Source organism: Neltuma alba, unplaced genomic scaffold, assembly GCF_004799145.2.
Source record: "Neltuma alba isolate B1F8T4 unplaced genomic scaffold, ASM479914v2 tig00012381_pilon, whole genome shotgun sequence".
Taxonomy (NCBI): Eukaryota; Viridiplantae; Streptophyta; class Magnoliopsida; order Fabales; family Fabaceae; genus Neltuma; species Neltuma alba.
Window position 1 is genome coordinate 48,587 of NW_021636879.1, and position 22,428 is coordinate 71,014.

Sequence of the window (22,428 nt, forward strand, 5' to 3'; positions counted from 1 at the left end):
TTATACCTGATGGCATTGTCCAAAAGAAAAAACATGAAAAGCTGGATTGTTGGCTTTTGGGAGAGGGCCAAAGATAAGAGAAATGTCAATTTATTTAGTACAGTGTGTGTGTACGTGTGTTTTTCCAATACCTTCTAGTTTTTCCTCCAAAAATTGACGTTGGAATTAAATGCATATTTCTTGTCTTTTGAACTGGCTAATTGGGCAACGTGACCGTTATAGAATGTCTACTAATTTGCGAAATTGATTAATTATTGACATGATGATTAACAAATTATATTTAAATAACATTAAATACATAAATAAATTAAATTTATTTGTGAGCAGCCTATCATAGATAATATTACGTGCAAATTCGTTCAAAGGACATATCACTTGTAATTGACATCCCATTCGCCCTAACGATCCTGTTTCATTTCAAGCCTGGTTAATACCTAGAGGTGTTTGCCAGTGGGATGCAGATCAGAGTTTTAGAGAGTGACTTTGGAAGGTTCTGGAACTCCACAGAGCACCATCATGATTCCGTGTGATCTAATCTAGCTATTGCAAAGCTTTTAACTCTCTAAGATAAGTAAGCAAATGGTCAATGCCCAGCTAGTTTTGACAAGCAATATTCTCTTGCTACAAATTACCACATCCGATATGATATCGCAAATGGTCAAAGAATATATGAATTTTTTTTATTAAAATTTTATTCCTTATAATACTCATATTTATTAGAGCATTTTTATCTCTACATATTAAATTTTAATCATTAAATATAATGTTATTTTTTAGGAGTATCACAATTTTTTTTTTTATGTATTAATAATCTCTAAATTTTAAACCACAGCAAACTTTGCTGCTTCTGGCTAGAGGAAAGGATTATGAGGGACAACCTTGATACACACACCCAACAGAATTAAATCAACGGCAGGTCCTCTTCCTTCCGTCTCATTCTTTTAATCCACCAAAACCGTACCTAGGCTTCACACTGACATATTTTTGTTCTTTTTTTTTTCAGAAAATTCATTTAAAAATACTACCAGTGAATAGAATTAAGAGAATCCACCACTATTTTATCCTATATTTTAATCTGCTTACTTTGCACATTGAAGAGTGGGACATAGTGAATTAAACACCCAAAAATAAAAGGAAAACCCTATTACAAGTATGTATAATTTTCTCAAATTTTAATTTGATACATGTGTATATTTTTCTTAATTAAACATTTTAATTATACTCTATTAGCACTATTAGCTTCTCTAACTTTGCTTTATTAGTACCATTAGTTCCTATACAAAAGCTAATTATATTGACAGACCAAAATTACAGTATTTAAGTAGGAAAAAAAAGATATACGGGTATCAAATTAAGAATTTTTAAAAACTATAACTACCTGTAAAATGGTTTTCCAAAAAATAAATGCACATTTTGGCCCCAAAAAAAAAAAAAAGCACACGAAAGCTCTACTCGCTATTGCCACACTTATCTGGTTGTCTTGTTCACCTTCAGGGATTGGCAGTGTCCATAACCTACGCGCTGGCATCGGGAGCATGGTTGAGCCGGTCGATGCTTTTGGTCATGGCCATGGCTTGTTTCTACACAGGCAAACTGGTCCAAAGATGCATGGACATGGACCCTAACATTAGGACCTTCCCTGTCACAGGCCAACGGGCATTCGGACACAAAAAGGAAGGCTCATGGTTTCCATAGCCATGAACTCTGAGCTCTACCTCTTTTGTCGCAGTCTACCTCATTCTAGAATGTGACAATATCAACAAGCTAATACCAGACGTTCGAACTGATATAGGGGGGTTCACAATTGGAGGGCCCCCACTTTGTTCCATTGTTGCTGCACTTACATATTATTCTGCCTACTGTGTGGCTGCAAGACTTGAGCCTGCTCTCTTATGTGTCTGCGACTGGGACCTTGGCTTCAACTGTCTCCCTCTTGTCTCTCTTGTGGAATGCTACTATTGACGAAACTGGGTTTCATGGCAAAGGAAATGTCTTCAGATGGAGCGGAATTCCTAATGCTGTGAGTTTGTATGCCTTATTTTACAGTGGTCATCCAGTTTTGCCCACTCTTTGTACTTCCATTAGAAACAGAAACCAGTTCTCCACCGTAAGTATGCAAACACGTTCATCTATAGCTAATGACTATTCCATTGTGACTATATATAGGCGCTGTTGGTAAAAGCATGATGCATGATGCGTTCATATTTCTTTATTGATCAAAGAATTATAAGCTAACTAAGAACAGATTTGAAGAAATTCACTGATATTTTACTTAATGCAGATAGATATTGGCCTAGAGGCTTCTGCAACTTCTAGCCAAATACGCCTTATTTCTTACTCCGACCACAAACGCTGCAAAAGGTGTGGCTCCTAATTGTCATCGTCAGAACAAAAGGCTCCCTCATCTGTTGGGGAGCACTTCCTTACTTATCAGTAATCTCACTGCAGCCGCCGTTGCTATATTCCTGTGTATGAATACCGAATAATGCCGATTGTAGGAGCACTACTTAGCGTTCCCAATGCAATTCCAGCAGCACAGGGCCTCTCCATTTCTTTTTCATCCATTTTCCTCCACTTCCCTAATCCTGGCCCTTCATGTAATCTGTGGCTGAAAAAATGCAAATGTGTATGACATTTAATACCTTCATATCACACGCTATAAAAACTGTCTCCCTTCCCACACGCCCTCTTTCTGCTCTTTCCCTTTTTCTTTGTTTTTTGAATCTTCTCTTGTTCACCTTAGATTCACAATGTTAGGTTCTGTCCGTGAGGTCTTATAAGAACAATATAATTTTTAAAATGTGGGAGAACGTATAATTTATCACATTCTGAAAATATTGCATTAATCCACTCTTTTTTTTTTAAATGTGGATACTTTTATTATGTTGGTAAAAAAATATATTATTAACAATTTTATTCCTTCAAATTAAAATATATCATAAAATCTATCTTTTATGTAATTATCATATTAACTTATGTTTTTTTTAGTAATTTGTATATATAAAAAATGTTTTTGATAATAACTATCCAAACACTCTCACTTCTCAGAATCATTTTTTTACAAAATCTATTTTTCACAAAATCTATTCTCCCCAGAATCTATTCTCCAAAAGCTATTCTTTAAACTATGGTTTGGTTTCATCCAAACACCCCCTTAGATTCACAATGTTAGGTTCTGTCCGTGAGGTCTTATAAGAACAATATAATTTTTAAAATGTGGGAGAACGTATAATTTATCACATTCTGAAAATATTGCATTAATCCACTCTTTTTTTTTTTTAATAAAATGCAAACGCCATAAAAAAGTATGACCAATTTTTATTCATCCCTTCAAATCAAATGTTATTCAAAAAACCGCAAAAATTGTTATTTAAAAAAATTGTCATTATTCTAAACTTACGAAACAAAACAACAATTTTATACTGCCTTGTTTTAACTAAATTTTTTCTGCCATCTTAATTGAATGGCATGCAATTTTTCAAAAAGTTTTACCGCTTTTGTGTGATATTTTTATTATTCTGATTTTTTGTCCAGATAAAATATGTAAAACTTTTTTTTTCATTTTTCTTCTTTAGCAAAATTTTTCTTTTATAAAACTAGAGAGAGAATAATAAAAGAAAAAAAAGGGAGGTAAAACCGAAAATAGAGACTAGAGAGTGAGGGCGTGGAAAGAAACCAGAAGAGAGAGTTTTCATAGTGTGTGATGTGAAGGTATTAAATGTTGCGTGCTTGTGTGTTTTCTCAACTATAAATTAAATGAAGGGTTAGGATTAGAAAAAGGTTTTTTTTGGGGGGGAGGGGTTTGCATTGGGTGCTTGTCAGTTTTGATGAACATCCAATGCTCATCAGATCTGAATGGTCCAGATTTAATTTTATTTTTATTTTTATTTTTTTAAAATAATTATTTTAATAGGTATAGGATAAAAAAATAAAGATAATCTCTTAACTATCATTCTTTAAAAATATAATTTTTTTATTTTTAAATAATTACTTAAAAATATTAAATCTGAACCATCCTGATTAGATTAGACGACCTAGATTGCTCATCAGCTGATGAGCACGGGGAAATTGATGAAAAAGAAATGGAGAGGCTCTGCGCCGCAATTGTAGTCCCACCAGTTTGCTGCCTTGAAGACTTCTGGAGCTTACGGCAGATTTGGTTTTGATATGATTATCAATTATTCTACATTACTCATTAGAGACAAATGACAACACGTGATTGAAGCTAACTTTTTACGTTAAGTTATAAAAATAAAAAAGTAATTTTTGCAAGATGCTTTGTTTATAACTTACAAAGAGTAAGATTTTCTACGTATTTTATATTGATGTTAATTTAAAACTTGAAAGGTTTAAAATCTAGACTATACATATAAATTTTTCATAATTTTTTTTTGAAAAACAATATCTTTATAAATTAATAAAGTTCTATACAAAGTTGGGTAGGAAGTAACAACGGTAAAAATTATTAAAGTCATGTCCTTTTAGCTTCTAAACATGAATCAGGATTCCCTTAGAATTTTCTTTTCCTTTTTCTCCTATGAGTTTAATTAGATTGAATTTTAACCTGTTAAATTTATTTATTTATATTTTAATAATATTATAATAATATTATAATAATATTTTATGAGATATTACATCGGAAGAAGTTTGATGGAGACGAGGAAATGAGAGGAAAAAGTTTATGAGTTTAATTTTTGCATCTCAATTTTTATAAAATTACTCGTGACTGAAATAAATATAGACGTGAGGTGACATACACACGGGATGGCATATTATGGGTATGTTTGGATTGGCGTTGGACAAAACTGACTTATAGTCTAACTGACTTTTATAACTGAAGTTAGACTAAAAGTCAATTAGTGTAATATGATTTATGTTTGGATAGGTGCTTATAAAAAGTCAGTTAAAAAAGTTAAAAGTTGTTTGGATAATTAATAGAAAAGTTAGTTTAGTTATAAATGATTGAAAAGGGCATGGATTTTATTGAATAGTAGTGTTTGAAATTTAATATTTTTAATGTGATAATAGTTTAAAAAATACATAAAATTATTATGATAAAATATAAATAGTTTATTTGTGAGATTATAAAATAAAAATATTTGTTATGGAGAAAAATTTGAAAACACATTGTAGATAATTAATTAAATATACATAATGGATAAACAAGAATATAAATTAAAATTTATTTGGTCTCTAATTAAAGTAAACGAAATCACATGACTAATTAGATCGTAAGCTTTGCACAATTTTCCCATAAGTCAGTTAGAAAAGTTGATTCAGATTACGTTGGATAAGTCAGTTAGAAAAGTTACTTTTTTCCATAAGTCAGTTAGAAAAGGAGTCCCATCCAAACAATCTTCTAAGCTGCAATAAGCCACTAACCTCAATTTCACGCTTTCCCGTGTGCTTTTGGTTTCTCCAACTGCAATCCAAACATAGCCTATGATGGGTTACCCATCCTGGCAACTGACTTGTCAAAAGTTGCTTGATTCGTATTTCACATCTCTTAGATTTTAAAAATATTTTAATAAAAAAATCTTTTTAGTGCTTTGCTTACGAAGAAATATTATTAAAAAATTAACATATTGGTGCAATAGCATAAATTGAGGGAGAACGGGTTTTTTTTTTTTTTATTACACGGCAAGCCAGCGGCTTGATGGAAAAGAAAACTAAAAAAGGTGTTAGACAACCTTTAAACTATGATTTCAGAAGTACTTTTTTGTAAAACGAAACAAATTCTTCTACATATTTACTTCGTAAACCTTAAAAGCATTTCTGAAACCATGGTTTGGCTTTTATCCAAACACTTTCTAAAACCTAAGACAAACCAGATTTGACTTTAAGAGATGTTCTCCATATCCATTCTCAGCCGGTCCCTACACAGCTCTGGTGCCTGAGGAGGGAGAACGTGTTTTTGATTTCTAAAATATTGGTCAATTTACGGCCCGTTTGGTTGCATTTCATGGAAGGAGATTATATGTAATCATAATATAACAATATAACGAGCTGATTCACTCGTTTGGCTAATTGTATAATATAAAGAGAATTACATGTTATAATTTTGATTATCTAAAATAATGTAAAGAGAATTATACTTTTAAAATTGATGAGGGAGAATGCACACCTCTTATAATAGAATAAAAAAAGATATTATTATCATTATAATTTTTAAATTAACCAAAATATCCTTGATAAAAAACCCATAAACTTAATCACTGCCTACCCGCTCTCTTTATTATTGCTGTTGCCCGCGAACTGAGGCGCCGCTGCTACTGTGATCAGTGAGTCCAGATCTACTACTACCTCCCGTCCTTAATATAAGATTATGTTTGGCTTTTATTTTGGTTTTAAATATAAGATCCCAATCTATTTTGTCTCTCATATTTATACATTTTTTTTAAAATAGCCCTTCTAACAATGATAGTTCTAGTCAATACACTTGATTAGTAGGGATATTTTAGGAAAGATAACACCTATTTAAGACAAATAACTAACTCAACTTACTTCTTTAATCTCCTCAAATTAGTTAACTGGCTTTTATAATTAGGACAGGAGGTAGTATCAACTTATTGCCTTGATTTTCTCTCTTTGAAGCAATCTGACAATTCTCTCCCTGAAATTAGCCTGATTTTACTCTTCTCAGCCATTGAAAACTGTTTTTGTTTTACGGTTTTCAAACTCGTCTTTGACCATCAATCTCCAGCGATGATGATACTCTGTGTTTGCCTTGATTTTCAATTGGTCACTATTGATTTTTTGCAGCATTTTCTAAGCTTCTTTGCCCCGCCTCTGATAAAACTTAATTTTTGTATATTTGATCTCATATTAATATAGGAATTAAATGATATTTTGGATTTAAATGAACTTTTTACGCATTATTAAATTAATTGATTAATTTTAGAAAATTTTTTATAAAAATTGAGATTTGAATTGAAAATATGAATATTTTTTGATTTCTTATTTTGGCTTGAGATTAATATTTCTTTTTTTTTTGAAGTCAATCTTCATATTTTTGAGAAGTTAATTTTTGAAAATTTTTGTAATTTTTTACCTTATTTTTGTGCTTATCTAATATTTAATTTTAGTATGGATTATATCATATTTGAATATAATCTATTTTTTCTTCATCCAAGAGGGTGTTTGGATGCCCTTAAAATCACTTTTCAGAAGTACTTTTCTACAAATCGAGACAATCTCTTTCACATATTTATTTCGTATACAGTAAAAACACTTCTGAAACCATGATTTTGATCTTATCCAAACACCCTTCAAGTAGGAGATCACGTCATCGTCGTCTTCCATTCTTTACTCCTCGTCCCCTTTTTAGTAATGGTTCTCAATATGATTGACAGTTTATTTTTATGTTTCTAAGATGGATTAAATGACACAGTTAACAACTCATTTCTTAAAAAAAAAAAAAGATAATTTTTCTGAGTCTTTTTATGCCTTACCTTATGAAGCATACAGCTTATATTGATTGATTTATTAGTTGTTAAATTGCTTTTTGTTTTTCGTTATTTTTATTACTTCTTTACCGTGGGCATGCGATGTGCGCTATAACCTTGCTTGATACTTGTATTTTATTTTTTAGTTATATTTTATAAGTTGAAATCTTATATATGTTATAAAACTAAAAAAAAAGGAGTGGAAAAAAAGGAGAATAAAAGACAGGAGTATTTCTTATTCTGCTTTACATCTTTAACATACTCTACAAATTATATAATAATAGAAGATAATTATAAGATATAGAGGTAATTAAAAATATTGATGATAATGAAAGAGATATGGACATCCATAAAAATATTATTATATTCACAACAATATAAAGCTTATTGCTTATTTTTCAACTTCTTTTTATAATCATATCACTTGTATATATAAACGTAAATAGGGATAATTTTATTTTTGTTAATATATTATTACTGCCTATTCCCATATTCTTAGTAATTCAACCAAGCATTTTTTTTTTTTAACTCTCCGTCTTCGTGAGAGCGACCCATCGCTCCAACAAAGTGAGCGCGCCTCTTCACTCCATCAAGTGAGTGCCTTTACAATCACTGTCACAGACCATCTTCACCGTGATTCCTGCTCTCCTCTACACCTTCTCTCACCCATGTTTCGCCTTAACCCCAACTTCTTAGCAACTCAATAAAAAACCCCTACGTTAGGGCTTTTCACTGTAGCTACCATCTCCGTCTCTAAATTCTCCCGTTCCCTTCCCCTTTCTTTTTCCACCTTAAGTGCTCTGTTCCACCTTTGTTTTGGTGTCGTTGCAAGACCTCAAGCTAAGGCTTCTTTCGAGTATTGCTGTTTGTTAGTTCACAGTGGGTTGCCAAACAACTCTTTTCTCTTCAGCACAATGGAGGTAGTAATGGAGGATAGAAATGAATGTGAACTCGATTGGGAGGATGAAGACTGCAAGAAGGGGGGATTCTCACTGGTAGGGAAGCTGGTTTCCTCCAAGCAAGTGAACCTTCCAACTTTTCGGAAAATGATTGTGCGTATCTGGAGATTGAAAGGTAAGGTTGAAATTAGTGATTCTAAGGACAATGCCTTTGTGTTTCATTTTAGTATAAAAGAGGATTATGAACGGATCTTACGAGATAGTCCTTGGGCTTTTGATGGGTATCTATTGAATCTTCGACCTTGGGAACCTTTCTTAACAATAAAGGAAGTCTTAATGAATAGGTGTATGTATTGGGTTCAAATCCATAATATCCCGAGGGCAGCAATGACTAAGAAGAATATTGTAAAGATGGGAAGTAGAATAGGCGAGGTTGTTTGCTTTGAAGATCCAAGACCAGATGACTGCCATATCCGTAGCTTTGTTCGTATTAGAATTGAAGTGGATCTGTCAAAGCCTTTAGTAGCTGGTTTCTGGGTACCACGGCCTAACCTGGACAAGGTATGGGCATATACTAGATTTGAAAAACTCTAAAATTTCTGTTATAACTGTGGAAAGGTGGGGCATGAGTATAGGATTTGTGAACACCAAAAAGTCATGTCAGAGGAAGAACCATCTCAACCAATGTATACCGCAGACTTAAGGGTGAACCCGTTAAGGGCAGTGGCACCGATAATCATGATTCGAGAGGGTGAATGTGACTCAGTACAGATGGGGACAGCACGTGAATCATCATCTTCAAAGAAGAGTGTGAATGTCACTGGTGTACAGGTAAGCTTTGGTGGAGATAGTAGTATAGGAGTGATAGGGGCAAAACAATCGATATGGCAGGAAGGTGTGGGGAGTGTAAATAGCCCTGTTGGTAAATCTACTGAAGGGAAAATTGATGATGATAATGAGCCGATGTTGGATCTAGATATGGATGAGGTAAACAGCCCACCAAAACATCTGAAAAAAGGAAAAGCTAAAGGGGAGTCCACTCCAAAGGATTGTAGAAGGGCCTTGTTCAACAATGGGCCCTTAAAAATAAATGAACCAAAGCCAGCAGAACCTAAAAAGGCATTGGAAATTACTGCAGTTGCTAGAAAAGACCGTGTTGACGGAAAAGAAGGCAAAACTGATATGGAGGCACCTATTAAAGAGGCTAAGTCCTACAGACCAGAACCCAGTGTGCCGTATATTGTTGAATTGCCTGAGGATAGTGAGGAAGGATATATAAATATGCCACAGCAGGGCCTACTACAGATAACATATGAAGGGACTTTAGTAAAAAAGATGGAAAAGGTTAGCCTCAAAAGAGCTCTAGATGAAACATAGGAGTCATCATTATCAAAAAAAGCAAGGGTTGAAGTTGCAAATTAGTTTGAGAAAGCTGCAGAAATATTCCAGAACAAAGAAAATGAAAAACCATTTGTTATAGGAAGGAACTCACCTCCAAAAATAAGAAAGAAAAAAGGCAAGAAATCTGTTGAAGTGAGTGAGGGTAACTTGGTAGAAGTCCCAGTGCTGGAAGCAGTCTCTACAAATATTTTTGAAGGAATGGAAAAACAAGATTCAGGATGTGATTCGACAACAGTAGGGCTTGGTGGTCAGCCTCAAATGGCCACCAAGTCGCCATGAGTATTTTAAGCTGGAACTGTCAGGGATTGGGGTCGTCCCTGACAGGCAAGAACTTGCGGTTCTTGTGTTCTAAATTTAGACCTTCTCTAGTTTTTCTGATGGAAACTAGAGTCAAGATGGAAAAAATTGAGAAATGGCGCAAGCGACTAAATTTTCAGAACAAGATTTATGTGGAACCAGTGGGAATAGGAGGTGGCTTGGCAGTTTGGTGGAATGATGATCTACAACTGAATTTTATCAAATCAGATAAAAACATGATCCACTTGAAGGTCCTCAAAGGTTTGGAGATGGAGTTTGGCTTTCTAACATTAGTCTATGGACCTCCCAAAGAGCAAGACCGAAGAAAGTGGTGGGGAAGACTGAAGAACCTTAATCCTGGGAATGCTGTACCTTGGTTATGCTGTGGAGATTTCAATGACCTGCTGTTTGATTTTGAGAAAGAAGGGGGAAACACCAGAGATTTAAACTCGTTGACTGAATTTCAGAACTTCATGACTCAATGTGACATGGAGGACTTGGGGGCCAAAGGCTTGGCTTTCACATGGTCAAACAAGAGACTCAATGAGGCAAACGTGAAAGAAAGACTAGATCGGGCAGTCTGCAACACTTTCTGGAGAGAGAAGCATCAAAATGCGCAGGTATGTAATCTGGAACCGTTAGGCTCTGACCACTCGCCAATCCTTCTGCATTTGAATTTTTCTGGTATAAAAGGCCCAAAAGAATTTCGTTTTGAATTGAACTGGATTGAGCATAAAGATTACCAGAAGCTTATTGAGTCTAATTGGAATAGGGATAAGCAGATGACTAGTGGTGTGGTTCATGCTTTTAATTCAAACCTGAATAGAGTTAGGAAAATCCTGACTAAATGGAGCAAGATTGAATTTCCTAATAACCAAAAGCTTCTTGCAACTCTTATGGAAGACTTCAGGAATTGTTATGAAGGGGTTTGGAATGAGGATTCTGCAGGTAAGGCTAGTGAATTAGCTAACCAAATTGAGGCCATTTGGGGGAGGGAAGAAAAATACTGGTTTCAACGATCCGGAATTAATTGGCTAAATTGGGGGGATGAAAATTCTAGATTTTTTCACAATATTACAGCCCAACACAGAAGAAGAAATAAAGTGGTTTGCTTAAAAAATGATGCTGGAAATTGGGTAGATGACCAATCAGAGATTAACTCCTGCTTTTCCAACTTTTATGAAAATCTGTTTGCTGGTTCGGGACCCCGCAATTTAGATCTAGTCCTTTCCTATGTGAAAGCTGTGGTTTCTGAAGCTGATAACTTAGGATTAATGGCTCCTATTTTGGATGAGGAAATAAAAAGAGCTGCTTTTGATTTGGGGGGCTTAAAAGCACCTGGCCCTGATGGTTTTCCTGGACTCTTCTACCACCACTCTTGGGAAATAATAGGCCCCCAGATCTGTCAATTGGTTAGAGAGTTATTTGAGAATGATGCTGATTTGCAAAACCTAAACTCTACCAATTTGGTGCTAATTCCTAAGATTGACTCTCCTGATTCTGTTGGTCATTTCCGACCTATTAGCTTGTGTAATTTCAGTTACAAAGTGTTCTCTAAACTGCTTTCCAATAGAGTTAAACCCATCCTAAAAAAAGTAATCTCTGAGCAGCAGCGTGCTTTTGTTCCTGGTAGATTGATTCAAGACAATATTTTTATTGTGCATGAGGCTTTCCATTTCCTTAAAAATAGAAAAGGTAATGTACATGAAGTTGCTGTAAAACTCGACATGAATAAAGCCTACGATAGGGTAGAATGGGATTTCTTAGAAGCTGTCCTTCATAAAATGAATTTTCACCCTATTTGGATCAAACATGTTATGAAATGTGTCTCTACTGTGGAGTTTGACTTGAGAGTCGAGGGAAGAGCTATCCACAAGCTTGTCCCAAAGTGTGGTTTAAGACAGGGGGATCCTATTTCCCCATATCTTTTCATCCTTGTCGCTGATGTCCTATCTAGAATGGTTAATGAGCATGTGAATAGAGGAGATTTGCAAGGTATCCACCTAGCTAAGGCTTGCCCGGTGCTCTCTCACTGTCTCTTTGCAGATGACTCTATCTTCTTCTTTAGAGCTACAAAAAAGAATTGCAATGTCTTCACCAGTGTTCTTGATGAGTATTGTAGGGCCTTAGGACAAAGAATAAATTTAGATAAATCCTGTATTTTTGTGTCACCCAATGCTCCTGTAGAGGTGGGAGTCATGATTAGCCAAGCTTTAGGTATACCTAACGCAAACTCCCTGGTCGTTACCTAGGACTCCCTATTCTTTGGGGTAGATCCAAAGTAGAGGCGCTGGCTTTTGTTAGGGATAAGGTGAGAAAAAAAGTGCTAGGGTGGAATAAAATTTTTTTATCTCAAGCTGGAAGGGAAACCTTGATCAAATCAGTTGCTAATGCCATCCCAACTTACTCCATGTCTTGCTTCCAATTCCCTAAACAAACTTGTATGGAGCTAGACAGAATCATTGCGAATTTCTGGTGGGGAGGGGATCAATCTAGGAGGAAAATTCATTGGAGAGCTTGGAATCAATTAGTTAAAAAGAAGAAAGACGGGGGAATGGGCTTTAAAGACTTTCAGGCCTTTAATTTGGCTCTTTTAGGTAAACAATGTTGGAGGATCATGACAGAACCAAATGAATTTTGGGTTCGAATCCTTAAAGGCATCTACTTCCCCAATTCTTCTTTCTGGAAGGCCGAAAAAGGTTCAAGGGCCTCTTGGGCTTGGAATAGTCTTCTTGAAGGGAGGAATGTCTTAAAAGATAATATCATGTGGCAGATTGGTGACGGTGAGCTTATCAATGTGTGGGATGATCCTTGGGTTCCTTCCTTAACTGATTTTTGTCTACCTAATCTAAATGTGCCTGATGATCAGAAGAACTTAACTGTTTCTAATCTAATTGTGGATGGTAAATGGTGCTTGGATACAATCATTCTCCCTGAACAAATTAAAGACTGCATTTCTGCTATTGACTTACCTTATTTTAGTGTGAGGGATAATCTGATTTGGTTAAGAAATGCAAGTGGCAAATATTCTGTTAAGCATGGGTACCAATGGTTGCAACAATTAGAGCTGCAAAAATTGGAAATGGGACCCAGCACCTCACAACCTCTTGATAAGGATCTTTGGCTAATGATCTGGTCCTTAAAGGTGCAACCAAAAGTGAAACATTTTCTTTGGAGAGCTTGCTCCAAAGCTCTCCCAACTAAAGCAGCACTTTGGAAGAGGCATTGTGGGGTGATGCCTTTCTGTGCCCATTGTGATTCTCATCCTGAAACTATTGAACATTGTTTGCTTCTTTGTGATTGGGCTAAGCGTGTGTGGTTTGCTTCTCCTCTTTCTTTAACAGTGCATGATCTGAATGTGACTAGTTTTGAGAATTGGTTGTTTCAAATGCTAAAAAACCTAAAGATGGATGAGTTAGCTCAATCCCTTCTTGGTTACCTTTGCTGGTATATATGGAAAACTAGATGCAATGAAGTCTTTGCTTTCAAAGCTCCTGACATTGTTTGGCTCATTAATTCTGCAACTAATAGCATGCATGAATTTTGGACTTCTAGGAATCTGTTTAATTGCAATAATAGAATTATTGATCAAGTTGCTCCAAGCAACCATTGGTTTATGCTGTGAAAGGCCAGAATTCTTGTCCTGAATGGCAAGCCACAAGGATTGTTGAGGATTTAAGATTGTTGTTTAGTAATGACCTTTCCTTGTCCCTTACTTTTGCTCCTAGATCTTGTAACTTGGCAGCAGATTAGCTGGCCAAAACTGGATGCAAGGGGATGCGCCCTTTAGGTTGGGATTTAAATCCCCCATCCCCTTTTTTGGGTGTGTTACTTTCTGATGCTAAACATTGTAAGCAGGGTATAGGTTAACCTTGCTTTGACTTTTGATGTTGTATATACAAGTATAATATTTCTGTCCAAAAAAAAAAAAACCAAGCATTTTTATGCTTACGCATCATTTTTCCTTGATAGAGTACCAAACAAACTCATATAATTATTATTATATTATATTTCATTATATTACTTTACATTCCATTACATTTCTCATGATTTAGTGAACCAAACACGCAATTAGTTTAAGCTTTAAAACTTAAAAGTTGCTACTATTATTAAATGTAATGTAATACGTATGCGGTGACCACTGGTTTTAGAAGATGTTACCTTTTTTTCCCCAAAAAAAAAAAAAACAGCATTGTCTCTGTGCGGCTCATTCTTACACAAGATTGTGGTGTTATTCTCTATAGATGTGCCAAAAGGACCCCAGCAACCACTGTACATTTGTTAATTTAAATCAAATTACTATAATTTTTAGTTTTTAAAATTTCACTTCATTTTGATTTTAATTCTTAAAAATTAAAATTCTTAGAATAAAATTTTACGGAACAAAAATATTATTTAAAGATTTAAAAAAAATTGAATGGACCAAAATAAAATTCAATTTGAAAGAATAAAAACCTTGATTTTAAATTTTGGAAATGAAAATTAAAATAAAATTAAATTTAAGAGATAATCCATTTAATTTTTTTAAAGGAAAAAAAGAAACGATTTTAGAGGCGGCCGGTGTTGACTCGTCGGCATCAGAATTCAGCGATGCGCATGAATCACGATATATAGAAACTGCCAAGGTTCCCCTTATAACGTGTTGTCTGTTTGCCTGAGTGGAACGAATGTTATTGAAAGAGCAAAATGCCGGGGACCACCATTACCATCATGGCTGTGCCACAAGCCTAGAAAGTAGAAAAACCCATCCCTTAGGTTAAAAAGGGGATGAAAACAACAAAAAAAAAAAGAAAGAAAGAAAGAAAAATAACATTTGAATTTCATAATATCCAAATGGTCTGCTGAATTTAAAAAATCTCAATTTGGTGTCAAGATACCAAATTAGGATTATCATGTTAAAAGAAAAGACCAAACTACCCTTCATTTTATTTATTGTTTTTAAAATACTAAAGCCCTCATTGGCTGGCCGGTCGGTTGTTAGAGCTCCGGTTGGTTGCCGACAATTGGTCATTGGAGTTTCGATAGTTGGAAACAATTTTTTTGAAAATTTTTACAACTTTAGTATAACGGTTAACAATTTTTGTAAGGCTATTAACAACTTCAGTATAACAGTTAATGACAGGTTTTCTAGAAAATTTAACAGGCTCGGAACGCTGGATACAATTTTTTTGAAAATTTTTACAATTTCAGTATAACGGTTAACAACTTTTGTAAAGTTATTAATAACTTCATTATAGCAGTTAACAACAGGTTTTCTGGGAAATTCAACAAGTTCTGGTGGCTGTAAACAATTTTTTTGAAAAATTTTTACAACTTCAATATAACGGTTAACAATTTTTGTAACACTATTAACAACTTCAGTATAGCAGTTAACAACAGGTTTTTTGGGAAATTCAACAAGTTTCGACTGCCGGAAACAATTTTTTTGAAAACTTTTACAACTTCAGTATAACAGTTAACAACTTTTGTGACGCTATTAATAATTTCAGTATAGCAGTTAACAACAGGTTTTTCAAGAAATTCAACAATTGGTCGCCGGAGCTCCGGTGGCTAGAAACAATTTTTTTTGAAAATTTTTATAACGTTAGTATAACAGTTAACAACTTTTGTAACATTATTAACAACAGGTTTTTTGAGAAATTTAAAAAGTAGTGTTTTTACAACTTCAATAATGTCGTTAACAAGTTCCGTAACTATATTAACAACTTCGGTATAGCATTTAACAACAGGTTTTCTTAAAAATTCAAAAAAATGGCATTTTTACAACTTTAGCAACTTTTTTTTTTTGAAAATTTTTACAACTTCAATATAACGGTTAACAACTTTTGTAATGTTATTAACAACCTCAATATAGTAGTTAATGACATGTTTTCCAAAAAATTTAAAAGTTAGCATTTTTATAACTTCAGTAATGTCGTTAACAGGTTTTGTAACTCTATTAACAACTTCGTTATAGCATTTAACAATAGGTTTTCTTACAAATTCAAAAAAAAAGGGCATTTTTTATAACTTTAACAACTATTTTTTTTGAAAATTTTTACAATTTCAGTATAACGGTTAACAACTTTTGTAACTCTATTAAAAACTTTGACATAAAGATTAACAACAGGTTTTTCAGAAAATTCAAAAAATAGCATTTTATAATTTCAGTAATGTCGTTAACAAACTCAAAACCTATTGTTAATTGCTATACTGAAGTTGTTAATAGAGTAACAAAAGTTGTTAACCATTATACTGAAATTGTAAAAATTAAAAAAAAAAATTCTGCCGTTGGAGCTCCGACGACCAATTGTTGAATTTTCCAAAAAATATGTTGTTAACTGATATACTAAAGTTGTTAATAGCGTTACTAAAGTTGTTAACCGTTATATTGAAATTGTAAAAATTTTCACAAAAGTTGCTTACCGTTATATTAAAGTTGTAAAAATTTTCACAAAAATTGTTTCCAGCCGTCGGAGCTTATTGAATTTTCCAGAAAATATGTTGTTAATTGCTATATTGAAATTGTTAATAGCTTTACAAAAGTTGTTAACAGTTATATTGAAATTGTAAAAATTTTCAAAAAAATTATTTCCAGCCGTCGGAGTTTGTTGAATTTCCTAAAAAACTTGTTGTTAACTACTATACTGGAGTTGTTAATAGCGTTACAAAAGTTGTTAATAGTTATGCCGATGTTGTAAAAAAATTTTAAGAAATTATTTCCGACTGCCAAAACTTGTTGAATTTCTCAGAAAACTTGTTGTTAACTGCTATACTGAAACTGTTAATAGCGTTACGAAAGTTGTTAACCGTTATATTGAAATTATAAAAATTTTCAAAAAAATTATTTCCAACCGCCAGAGCTTCGATGACCAATTGTCGGCCGATCGTCGAAGCTTCGGTGACTGTCGCCGCTGGAGCTCTGGTGATTGGCCAGCCAGCTAGTGTAGGCTTTAGTATTTTAAAAACAATAAATAAAATGAAAGGTAATTTAGTCTTTTCCTTTAACATGATAATCCCAATTGAGACCCAATTGAGCTTTTTAAATTCAGCAGACTATTTGGAGATTAGGAAATTCAAGTGTTATTTTTCTGTTTTTTTTCTCCAAAAAAAATCCCCCCTGCCTTAATTCCGTTAAGAAGTATCCATATTTAATGTTTGCTTTTAAAAGGATTACACTTGAAAAGAAAACACTCTCTCCTACTGAACCCAGCTCAAATTGATACATTGACAATTATTTTATCGGAAGGATGAGTCTTTTATGCGCACATGTATATTTTAGTTTTTACTTTATAAAAAATAGTTTTTTTATAGTAATATTTTTCAATATAAAAAATTTTGCTTGAGATTTTAAACCTATTTTTATACTTTTGCTCCAATTAAATATTACCTTCGCCTATTAATATGTGAATTAGTTATCTAATTTGAGTATATTAAAGAAATTAATTAAATAAGTTATTTATAGTAAATAAATATTTTTTAAAAAAATATCCTTACTAATTAAATATATTAACTGACATTATTATTATTATTATTATAAAGACTATTTTAAAAAAATAAATATAAAAATTAAAATAGATTAATATTTTATATTTAAAATAAAAATAAAAATTAAAGAAGATATTTTGTATAGTGTGATTTTGGTACTGTATTTGTTTATTCTTTATTGTAACAAGGGATTGAAGTTATGAAGTAGGGCTTTAAAAACACGGGTGCCTAGATACAAGAAAGTGGGGCTTAGCTCTGAGAAACGGACCCCCGCGTCGCGGCGCCATTTGAATGCCCCCACTTGTCTTATCCTCAGCAATCAATTCCCACGTGATCTATACTTGTTAAAAGCTCGCACTCCCAGACATACATCAAATACGTGGTCAATAACTCACTATAACATGATAGCTAAAAGGAAAAATGGACCGCATCGCCGAACTCTTCTGAACCCGGCCACCTGGCTTGTATTAATACAGAGCAACACACTGATCTGGCTCACACAGACACGGTACGCCTCCTTCTTGTTTGATTTCTGTCCATGGGCGCTCACGGCAGCGATAGCTTCGTCACTATACCCCTTCTCTTTGATGAAGAGCCCCTTCCTCTGCCCAATGCCTCCAAAGCTGATCCGCACGGCGCTGTTCCATCCCCCACCTCCTCCTTCTTCAAGACCTGCTTCCATGGCATCAACGCAATCTCAGGTTCCTTACTCACTTTTTCCACTTCCTTCACATTGTCTCTCTTCCATTCCTCTTTTATAGGATTCGTTTTCACCATCTTCTTTTTGTTTTCTCTAATTTTTCTGAATTCTTCCAAACTCTCACAATTCCTATAACTGAGCATGTAAAGGGTTTTTGCGTTTTGGCGATTCTAGATCTTGTTTCCCGCGACCTTCTGTCTAACCCTGCTGGAACCAATCTTCTGACTGCATTAAATGATTCATTAACATGTCCTTAATTAATAGTCATGTATCGAGCTGAAGATTTGTAACTGAAAGTATGTGATCCGAAATTTCGTTTTCAGGAATTGGCATAGTGTCCATACCCTACGCAGTGGCGTCGGGAGGATGGTTGAGCTTATCGCTGCTATTTCTCATCGCCATAGCTTGTTACTACACCGGCATCATGGTCCAAAGATGCATGGACATGGACCCTGACATTAGGACCTTCCCCGACATAGGCCAGCGCGCATTCGGACACAAAGGAAGGCTCATGGTCTCCATAGCCATGAACTCTGAGCTCTACCTGGTTGTCGCGGGCTACCTCATTCTAGAAGGCGACAACATCAACAAGCTGATACCAAACCTTGAGATTGACATAGGAGGGTTCACGATTGGAGGACCCACACTTTCTGCCATTGTCGCTGCACTTATTATTCTGCCTACTGTGTGGCTGCAAGACTTGAGCCTGCTCTCTTATGTGTCCGCAACTGGGGCCTTGGCTTCTACAGTCTTCCTCTTGTCTCTCTGGTGGAATGCTGCTCTTGATGGAACTGGGTTTCATGGCAAAGGAACTGTGTGGAGATGGGGTGGGATTCCTAATGCTGTGGGTTTATATGCCTTCTGCTACAGTGCTCATCCGGTGTTGCCCACTCTTTATACTTCCATGAGAAACAGAAGCCACTTTTCCACTGTGAGTATCCTTCTACTAACATGTTCACCTATTCCGTTTTGTCTATGGCTTTTGGCGGATGCATGACACGGTTTTTTGGCTGAAGAGCTAATAGCAAGTGCATCTGAATTAAATAATCAGGCCAAAAATTAAAGGAAGGTGCATTCAATGCATGGAAACTTGGTAAAGTACTTTTATTATTCAGGCGAAAAGTTAAAGAAAGTTGCATTTATAGAAACTTAGTAAAGTTTAATCTTATTCAGATAGATAGAGGCCTCACGCCCTCACGTCTGGACAAGCAAGCTTATCCGACTTTATCATTATCCGCTGGATTTATCTGAACAAGAACTCAGATCTGTGTCATGATTGAGATCTTGTCCAAGTAGTTAAAAAAAAAAAAAAGTAGGGACAGCCGAACATTTGGGCAAATGAGCTTCATGCACCAACGAACTTTAATTTATGACTTTCCATAAAGCAAGTCAGGTAGCAATTCTTTTCCTGACTCGAGAATGTATCGTTCATACCAAAGTAATGATGAATTGGCAGGTTTTGCTTGTATGCTTTTCATTATGCACTGTTGGTTACGCAGCGGCAGCCGTATTGGGATACCTCATGTTTGGACAAGACGTCCAATCCCAGATAACCCTAGACCTTCCCGCAGGCAAACTCAGCTCAAGAGTAGCCATATACACCACCCTGGTCAATCCTATAGCCAAATACGCCTTAATGCTCACCCCAACAATAAACGCAGCAAAAGGTATGGTCCCTTCACATTACAACAAGAGACTGACCCATCTGGTAGTGAGCACCTCCATGCTCATAAGTAATCTCATAGTAGCAGTCTCTATTCCTCTCTATGGATACCTCATGGCACTTGCAGGAGCATTACTTTGCGTCTCCACTTCAATACTGGTCCCGTCAGTTTGCTACTTGAAGATTTCTGGAGCTTACAGGAGATTTGGTTGTGATATGATCATCAGTTATTCGATAATAGTGATGGGGGTTGCGATTGCTGTTGTTGGTACTTACACGTCTCTTCTGGACATAATAGGCCACTTGTAGAATTATGTCAGCGAACAGTATTTGATTAATTTGCACGATTAAGTTGAATGTGCGTATTAAGAAAGACAAAGGCGTATGACTTAATCAAAGACCTGGCGCAGTTTTGCGTCATAGGAAGTTAAATATACCTATAAGCTATGTTTTGTCGACGTAGACGTTATGTTTTTGTATTCATGTGAATATTTATATAGACGTGCCTTTTCGCAGACCAGTTATTAGAGTATCTTCTCTCAGTACATAGAGATTAATATATATTTGTGTATAATTAAAGTCAGTTAATGTAGCTGTATGAATTATATATGTAATTAAGGTGTTTGGCAAATAATTAATGATTCCAATGTATTGGAATCTCGTTGCTCTGGGGCGTGCATGTGGGAGGGTCAGGGTGTGATGGATGCATAGGTCCTTTCATTCCTCTCCTTTTCTGATATGGGAATCTCTTATATCTGGCTTCATCTGGTTGTCTGGAATGCTTTTGACGTATCATTTTCTTTGTTTTTTTTTTTTTGTCTTTGTTTCGTTACCAAAAATGTGGCTGGGAGATATTCTATTCTTATCTTTAAATTGTTGCATTTTTATTTTGTTATTATTTTTTTGAAAGTTAATTATATGTTATTTCTCGTTTGTTTAAAGGTAAAATATACTCTGACCAACTTCTATTTCGTCTTGAACTACTCTTGGAAAAACCAGTAGTCCCAAAACTTTAATATGAAATGGTCTCCTGCTTGCCTTCATTTGTTCTTTCTCTTTTCGGGGAAAAACATAACGTTGTTTCTTTTTTACAAAAACTTATTTAAGTAAGTCTTTTTTTTTTTTAAAAATACTTTCTAAATCTAAAACAAGAGACGTTTGTCTTAACGCATAAATCATGACTGTTTAAACACGGATCCTGACAAAACTTGCGAAGATTTTCCGTAAACCAGATCTTAACATGATTTGTTCAGCGATTAACATTATTTTCCACAAAGTTCACTTTTGAATTTCACGACAAACTAGAAACTTAATGCTACCTGCGGTTTTTAATATAAGAGCTATTTTGACATTTATTTAGTCATAAATATAAGATTGTAATTCACTTTATCTCTTACATTTATCTATTTATGGTAATCTTTGTAGTAGTTGCACATGTTAAATGTTTCATTAAATAGTAATTCTAGCTAATACACATGATAAATAAGAGTATTTTAGAAAAATAATATTTATTTCTTATAAATAACTAATTTAATTATTTTTTTTAATTTATTTAAATTAGTTAACTACTCTTATATTAAGCACAAATAATAGTATTATTTCTCTAAAACAGCATATATGATTTGAGAGGATAATTATTAGATGTGGACCAGACAAAGTTCTCAACAATCAGGCATATAGAACTAATATATACATATACATATATACAAACACACACACACAAAGAAAGTGGTCCCACGCTTTTAAATATTCACTTTTTTCTGCGGGGAATGGATCAAGACTTAAGAGTATGTCCTCTGTTTCTCAAAATTAGGAGAACAAAAGTTTAATATAATATGAAACACTGGAAATGTCTAATTTCCATTGAAAAATAAAATTGAGAGGGACCACTCAGTCTAATGTAATGTTCAGGACTGCTAGGTGTAGATAATATATAAAGCGCAAATAACACCAAATACAGCCTGAATGTCAAACCGAGATATGTTTTATAATATATGTACGCCAAAAGGAAAGCCAGGTTCATTGAGTGCTAAATATAATTTTAAAATAATGAACAAGACTAATTAAGACGCCACCACCATTTAACCCGCCATTAGTTTCCATCGGCTGAAAAATTGGATGCCATCCTGATTTAACTTTATGAAGAATTGGGCTCACTTGGTCTTGGAATGGAAAAGGCTCAGAGAGGATTGTCTTTTTTTTTTTTTTTGGATTACTCCATCCGGTATCCCAGGGAAATAGGCGTCTTTCAGCCGTGACAACGTTCCCAGACTAATCCGGATTCGGGGGCTTACAAGGATCCATACGGACGGCGCCCCCTAGCCTCTTAGAGTGCTGCGTTCTCACGTCTCGAACCCGAGATCTGTGGTTAAGCTAGGACGACCCCAGCCAGTCGACCTAACCCCGCGGGGTTAGAGAGGATTGTCTTTTAATTGAAGGAAGGTGTGTAGAGGTAGACAAGAGAGAAGAGGAGAGAGGTTTTGTTGGTGTGCATTAATTAGAACCTTTGCTTTAGATTGAGGCGGAGAGAATTTAAGCCCTCGCATCGCTCTCCCA

The 22,428-nt window shown here is 34.7% G+C and overlaps 1 protein-coding gene and 1 pseudogene across 1 annotated transcript; both read left to right on the top strand.

Moving 5' to 3' along the window:
- The first annotated feature begins 455 nt into the window (after positions 1 to 455).
- Positions 456 to 4,166, top strand: LOC114726533 (amino acid transporter AVT1I-like; annotated as a pseudogene).
- A 13,668-nt stretch (positions 4,167 to 17,834) lies between these two features.
- On the top strand, positions 17,835 to 20,241 carry LOC114726543 (amino acid transporter AVT1I-like). Its single transcript, XM_028913149.1, has 3 exons — positions 17,835 to 18,210; positions 18,533 to 19,140; positions 19,666 to 20,241. Exons 1-3 carry the CDS (start codon positions 18,048 to 18,050, stop codon positions 20,179 to 20,181), a joined length of 1,287 nt encoding a protein of 428 aa, XP_028768982.1. The 5' UTR covers positions 17,835 to 18,047; the 3' UTR covers positions 20,182 to 20,241.
- The last annotated feature ends 2,187 nt before the right edge of the window (positions 20,242 to 22,428 follow it).

Coding starts and splice junctions, on each gene's coding strand:
- LOC114726543 (XM_028913149.1), top strand. CDS start 18,048: ATGGGCGCTCACGGCAGCGATAGCTTCGTCACTATACCCCTTCTCTTT. Junction 18,211..18,532: donor TGGCATCAACGCAATCTCAG/GTTCCTTACTCA, acceptor TTTCGTTTTCAG/GAATTGGCATAGTGTCCATA. Junction 19,141..19,665: donor ACAGAAGCCACTTTTCCACT/GTGAGTATCCTT, acceptor ATGAATTGGCAG/GTTTTGCTTGTATGCTTTTC.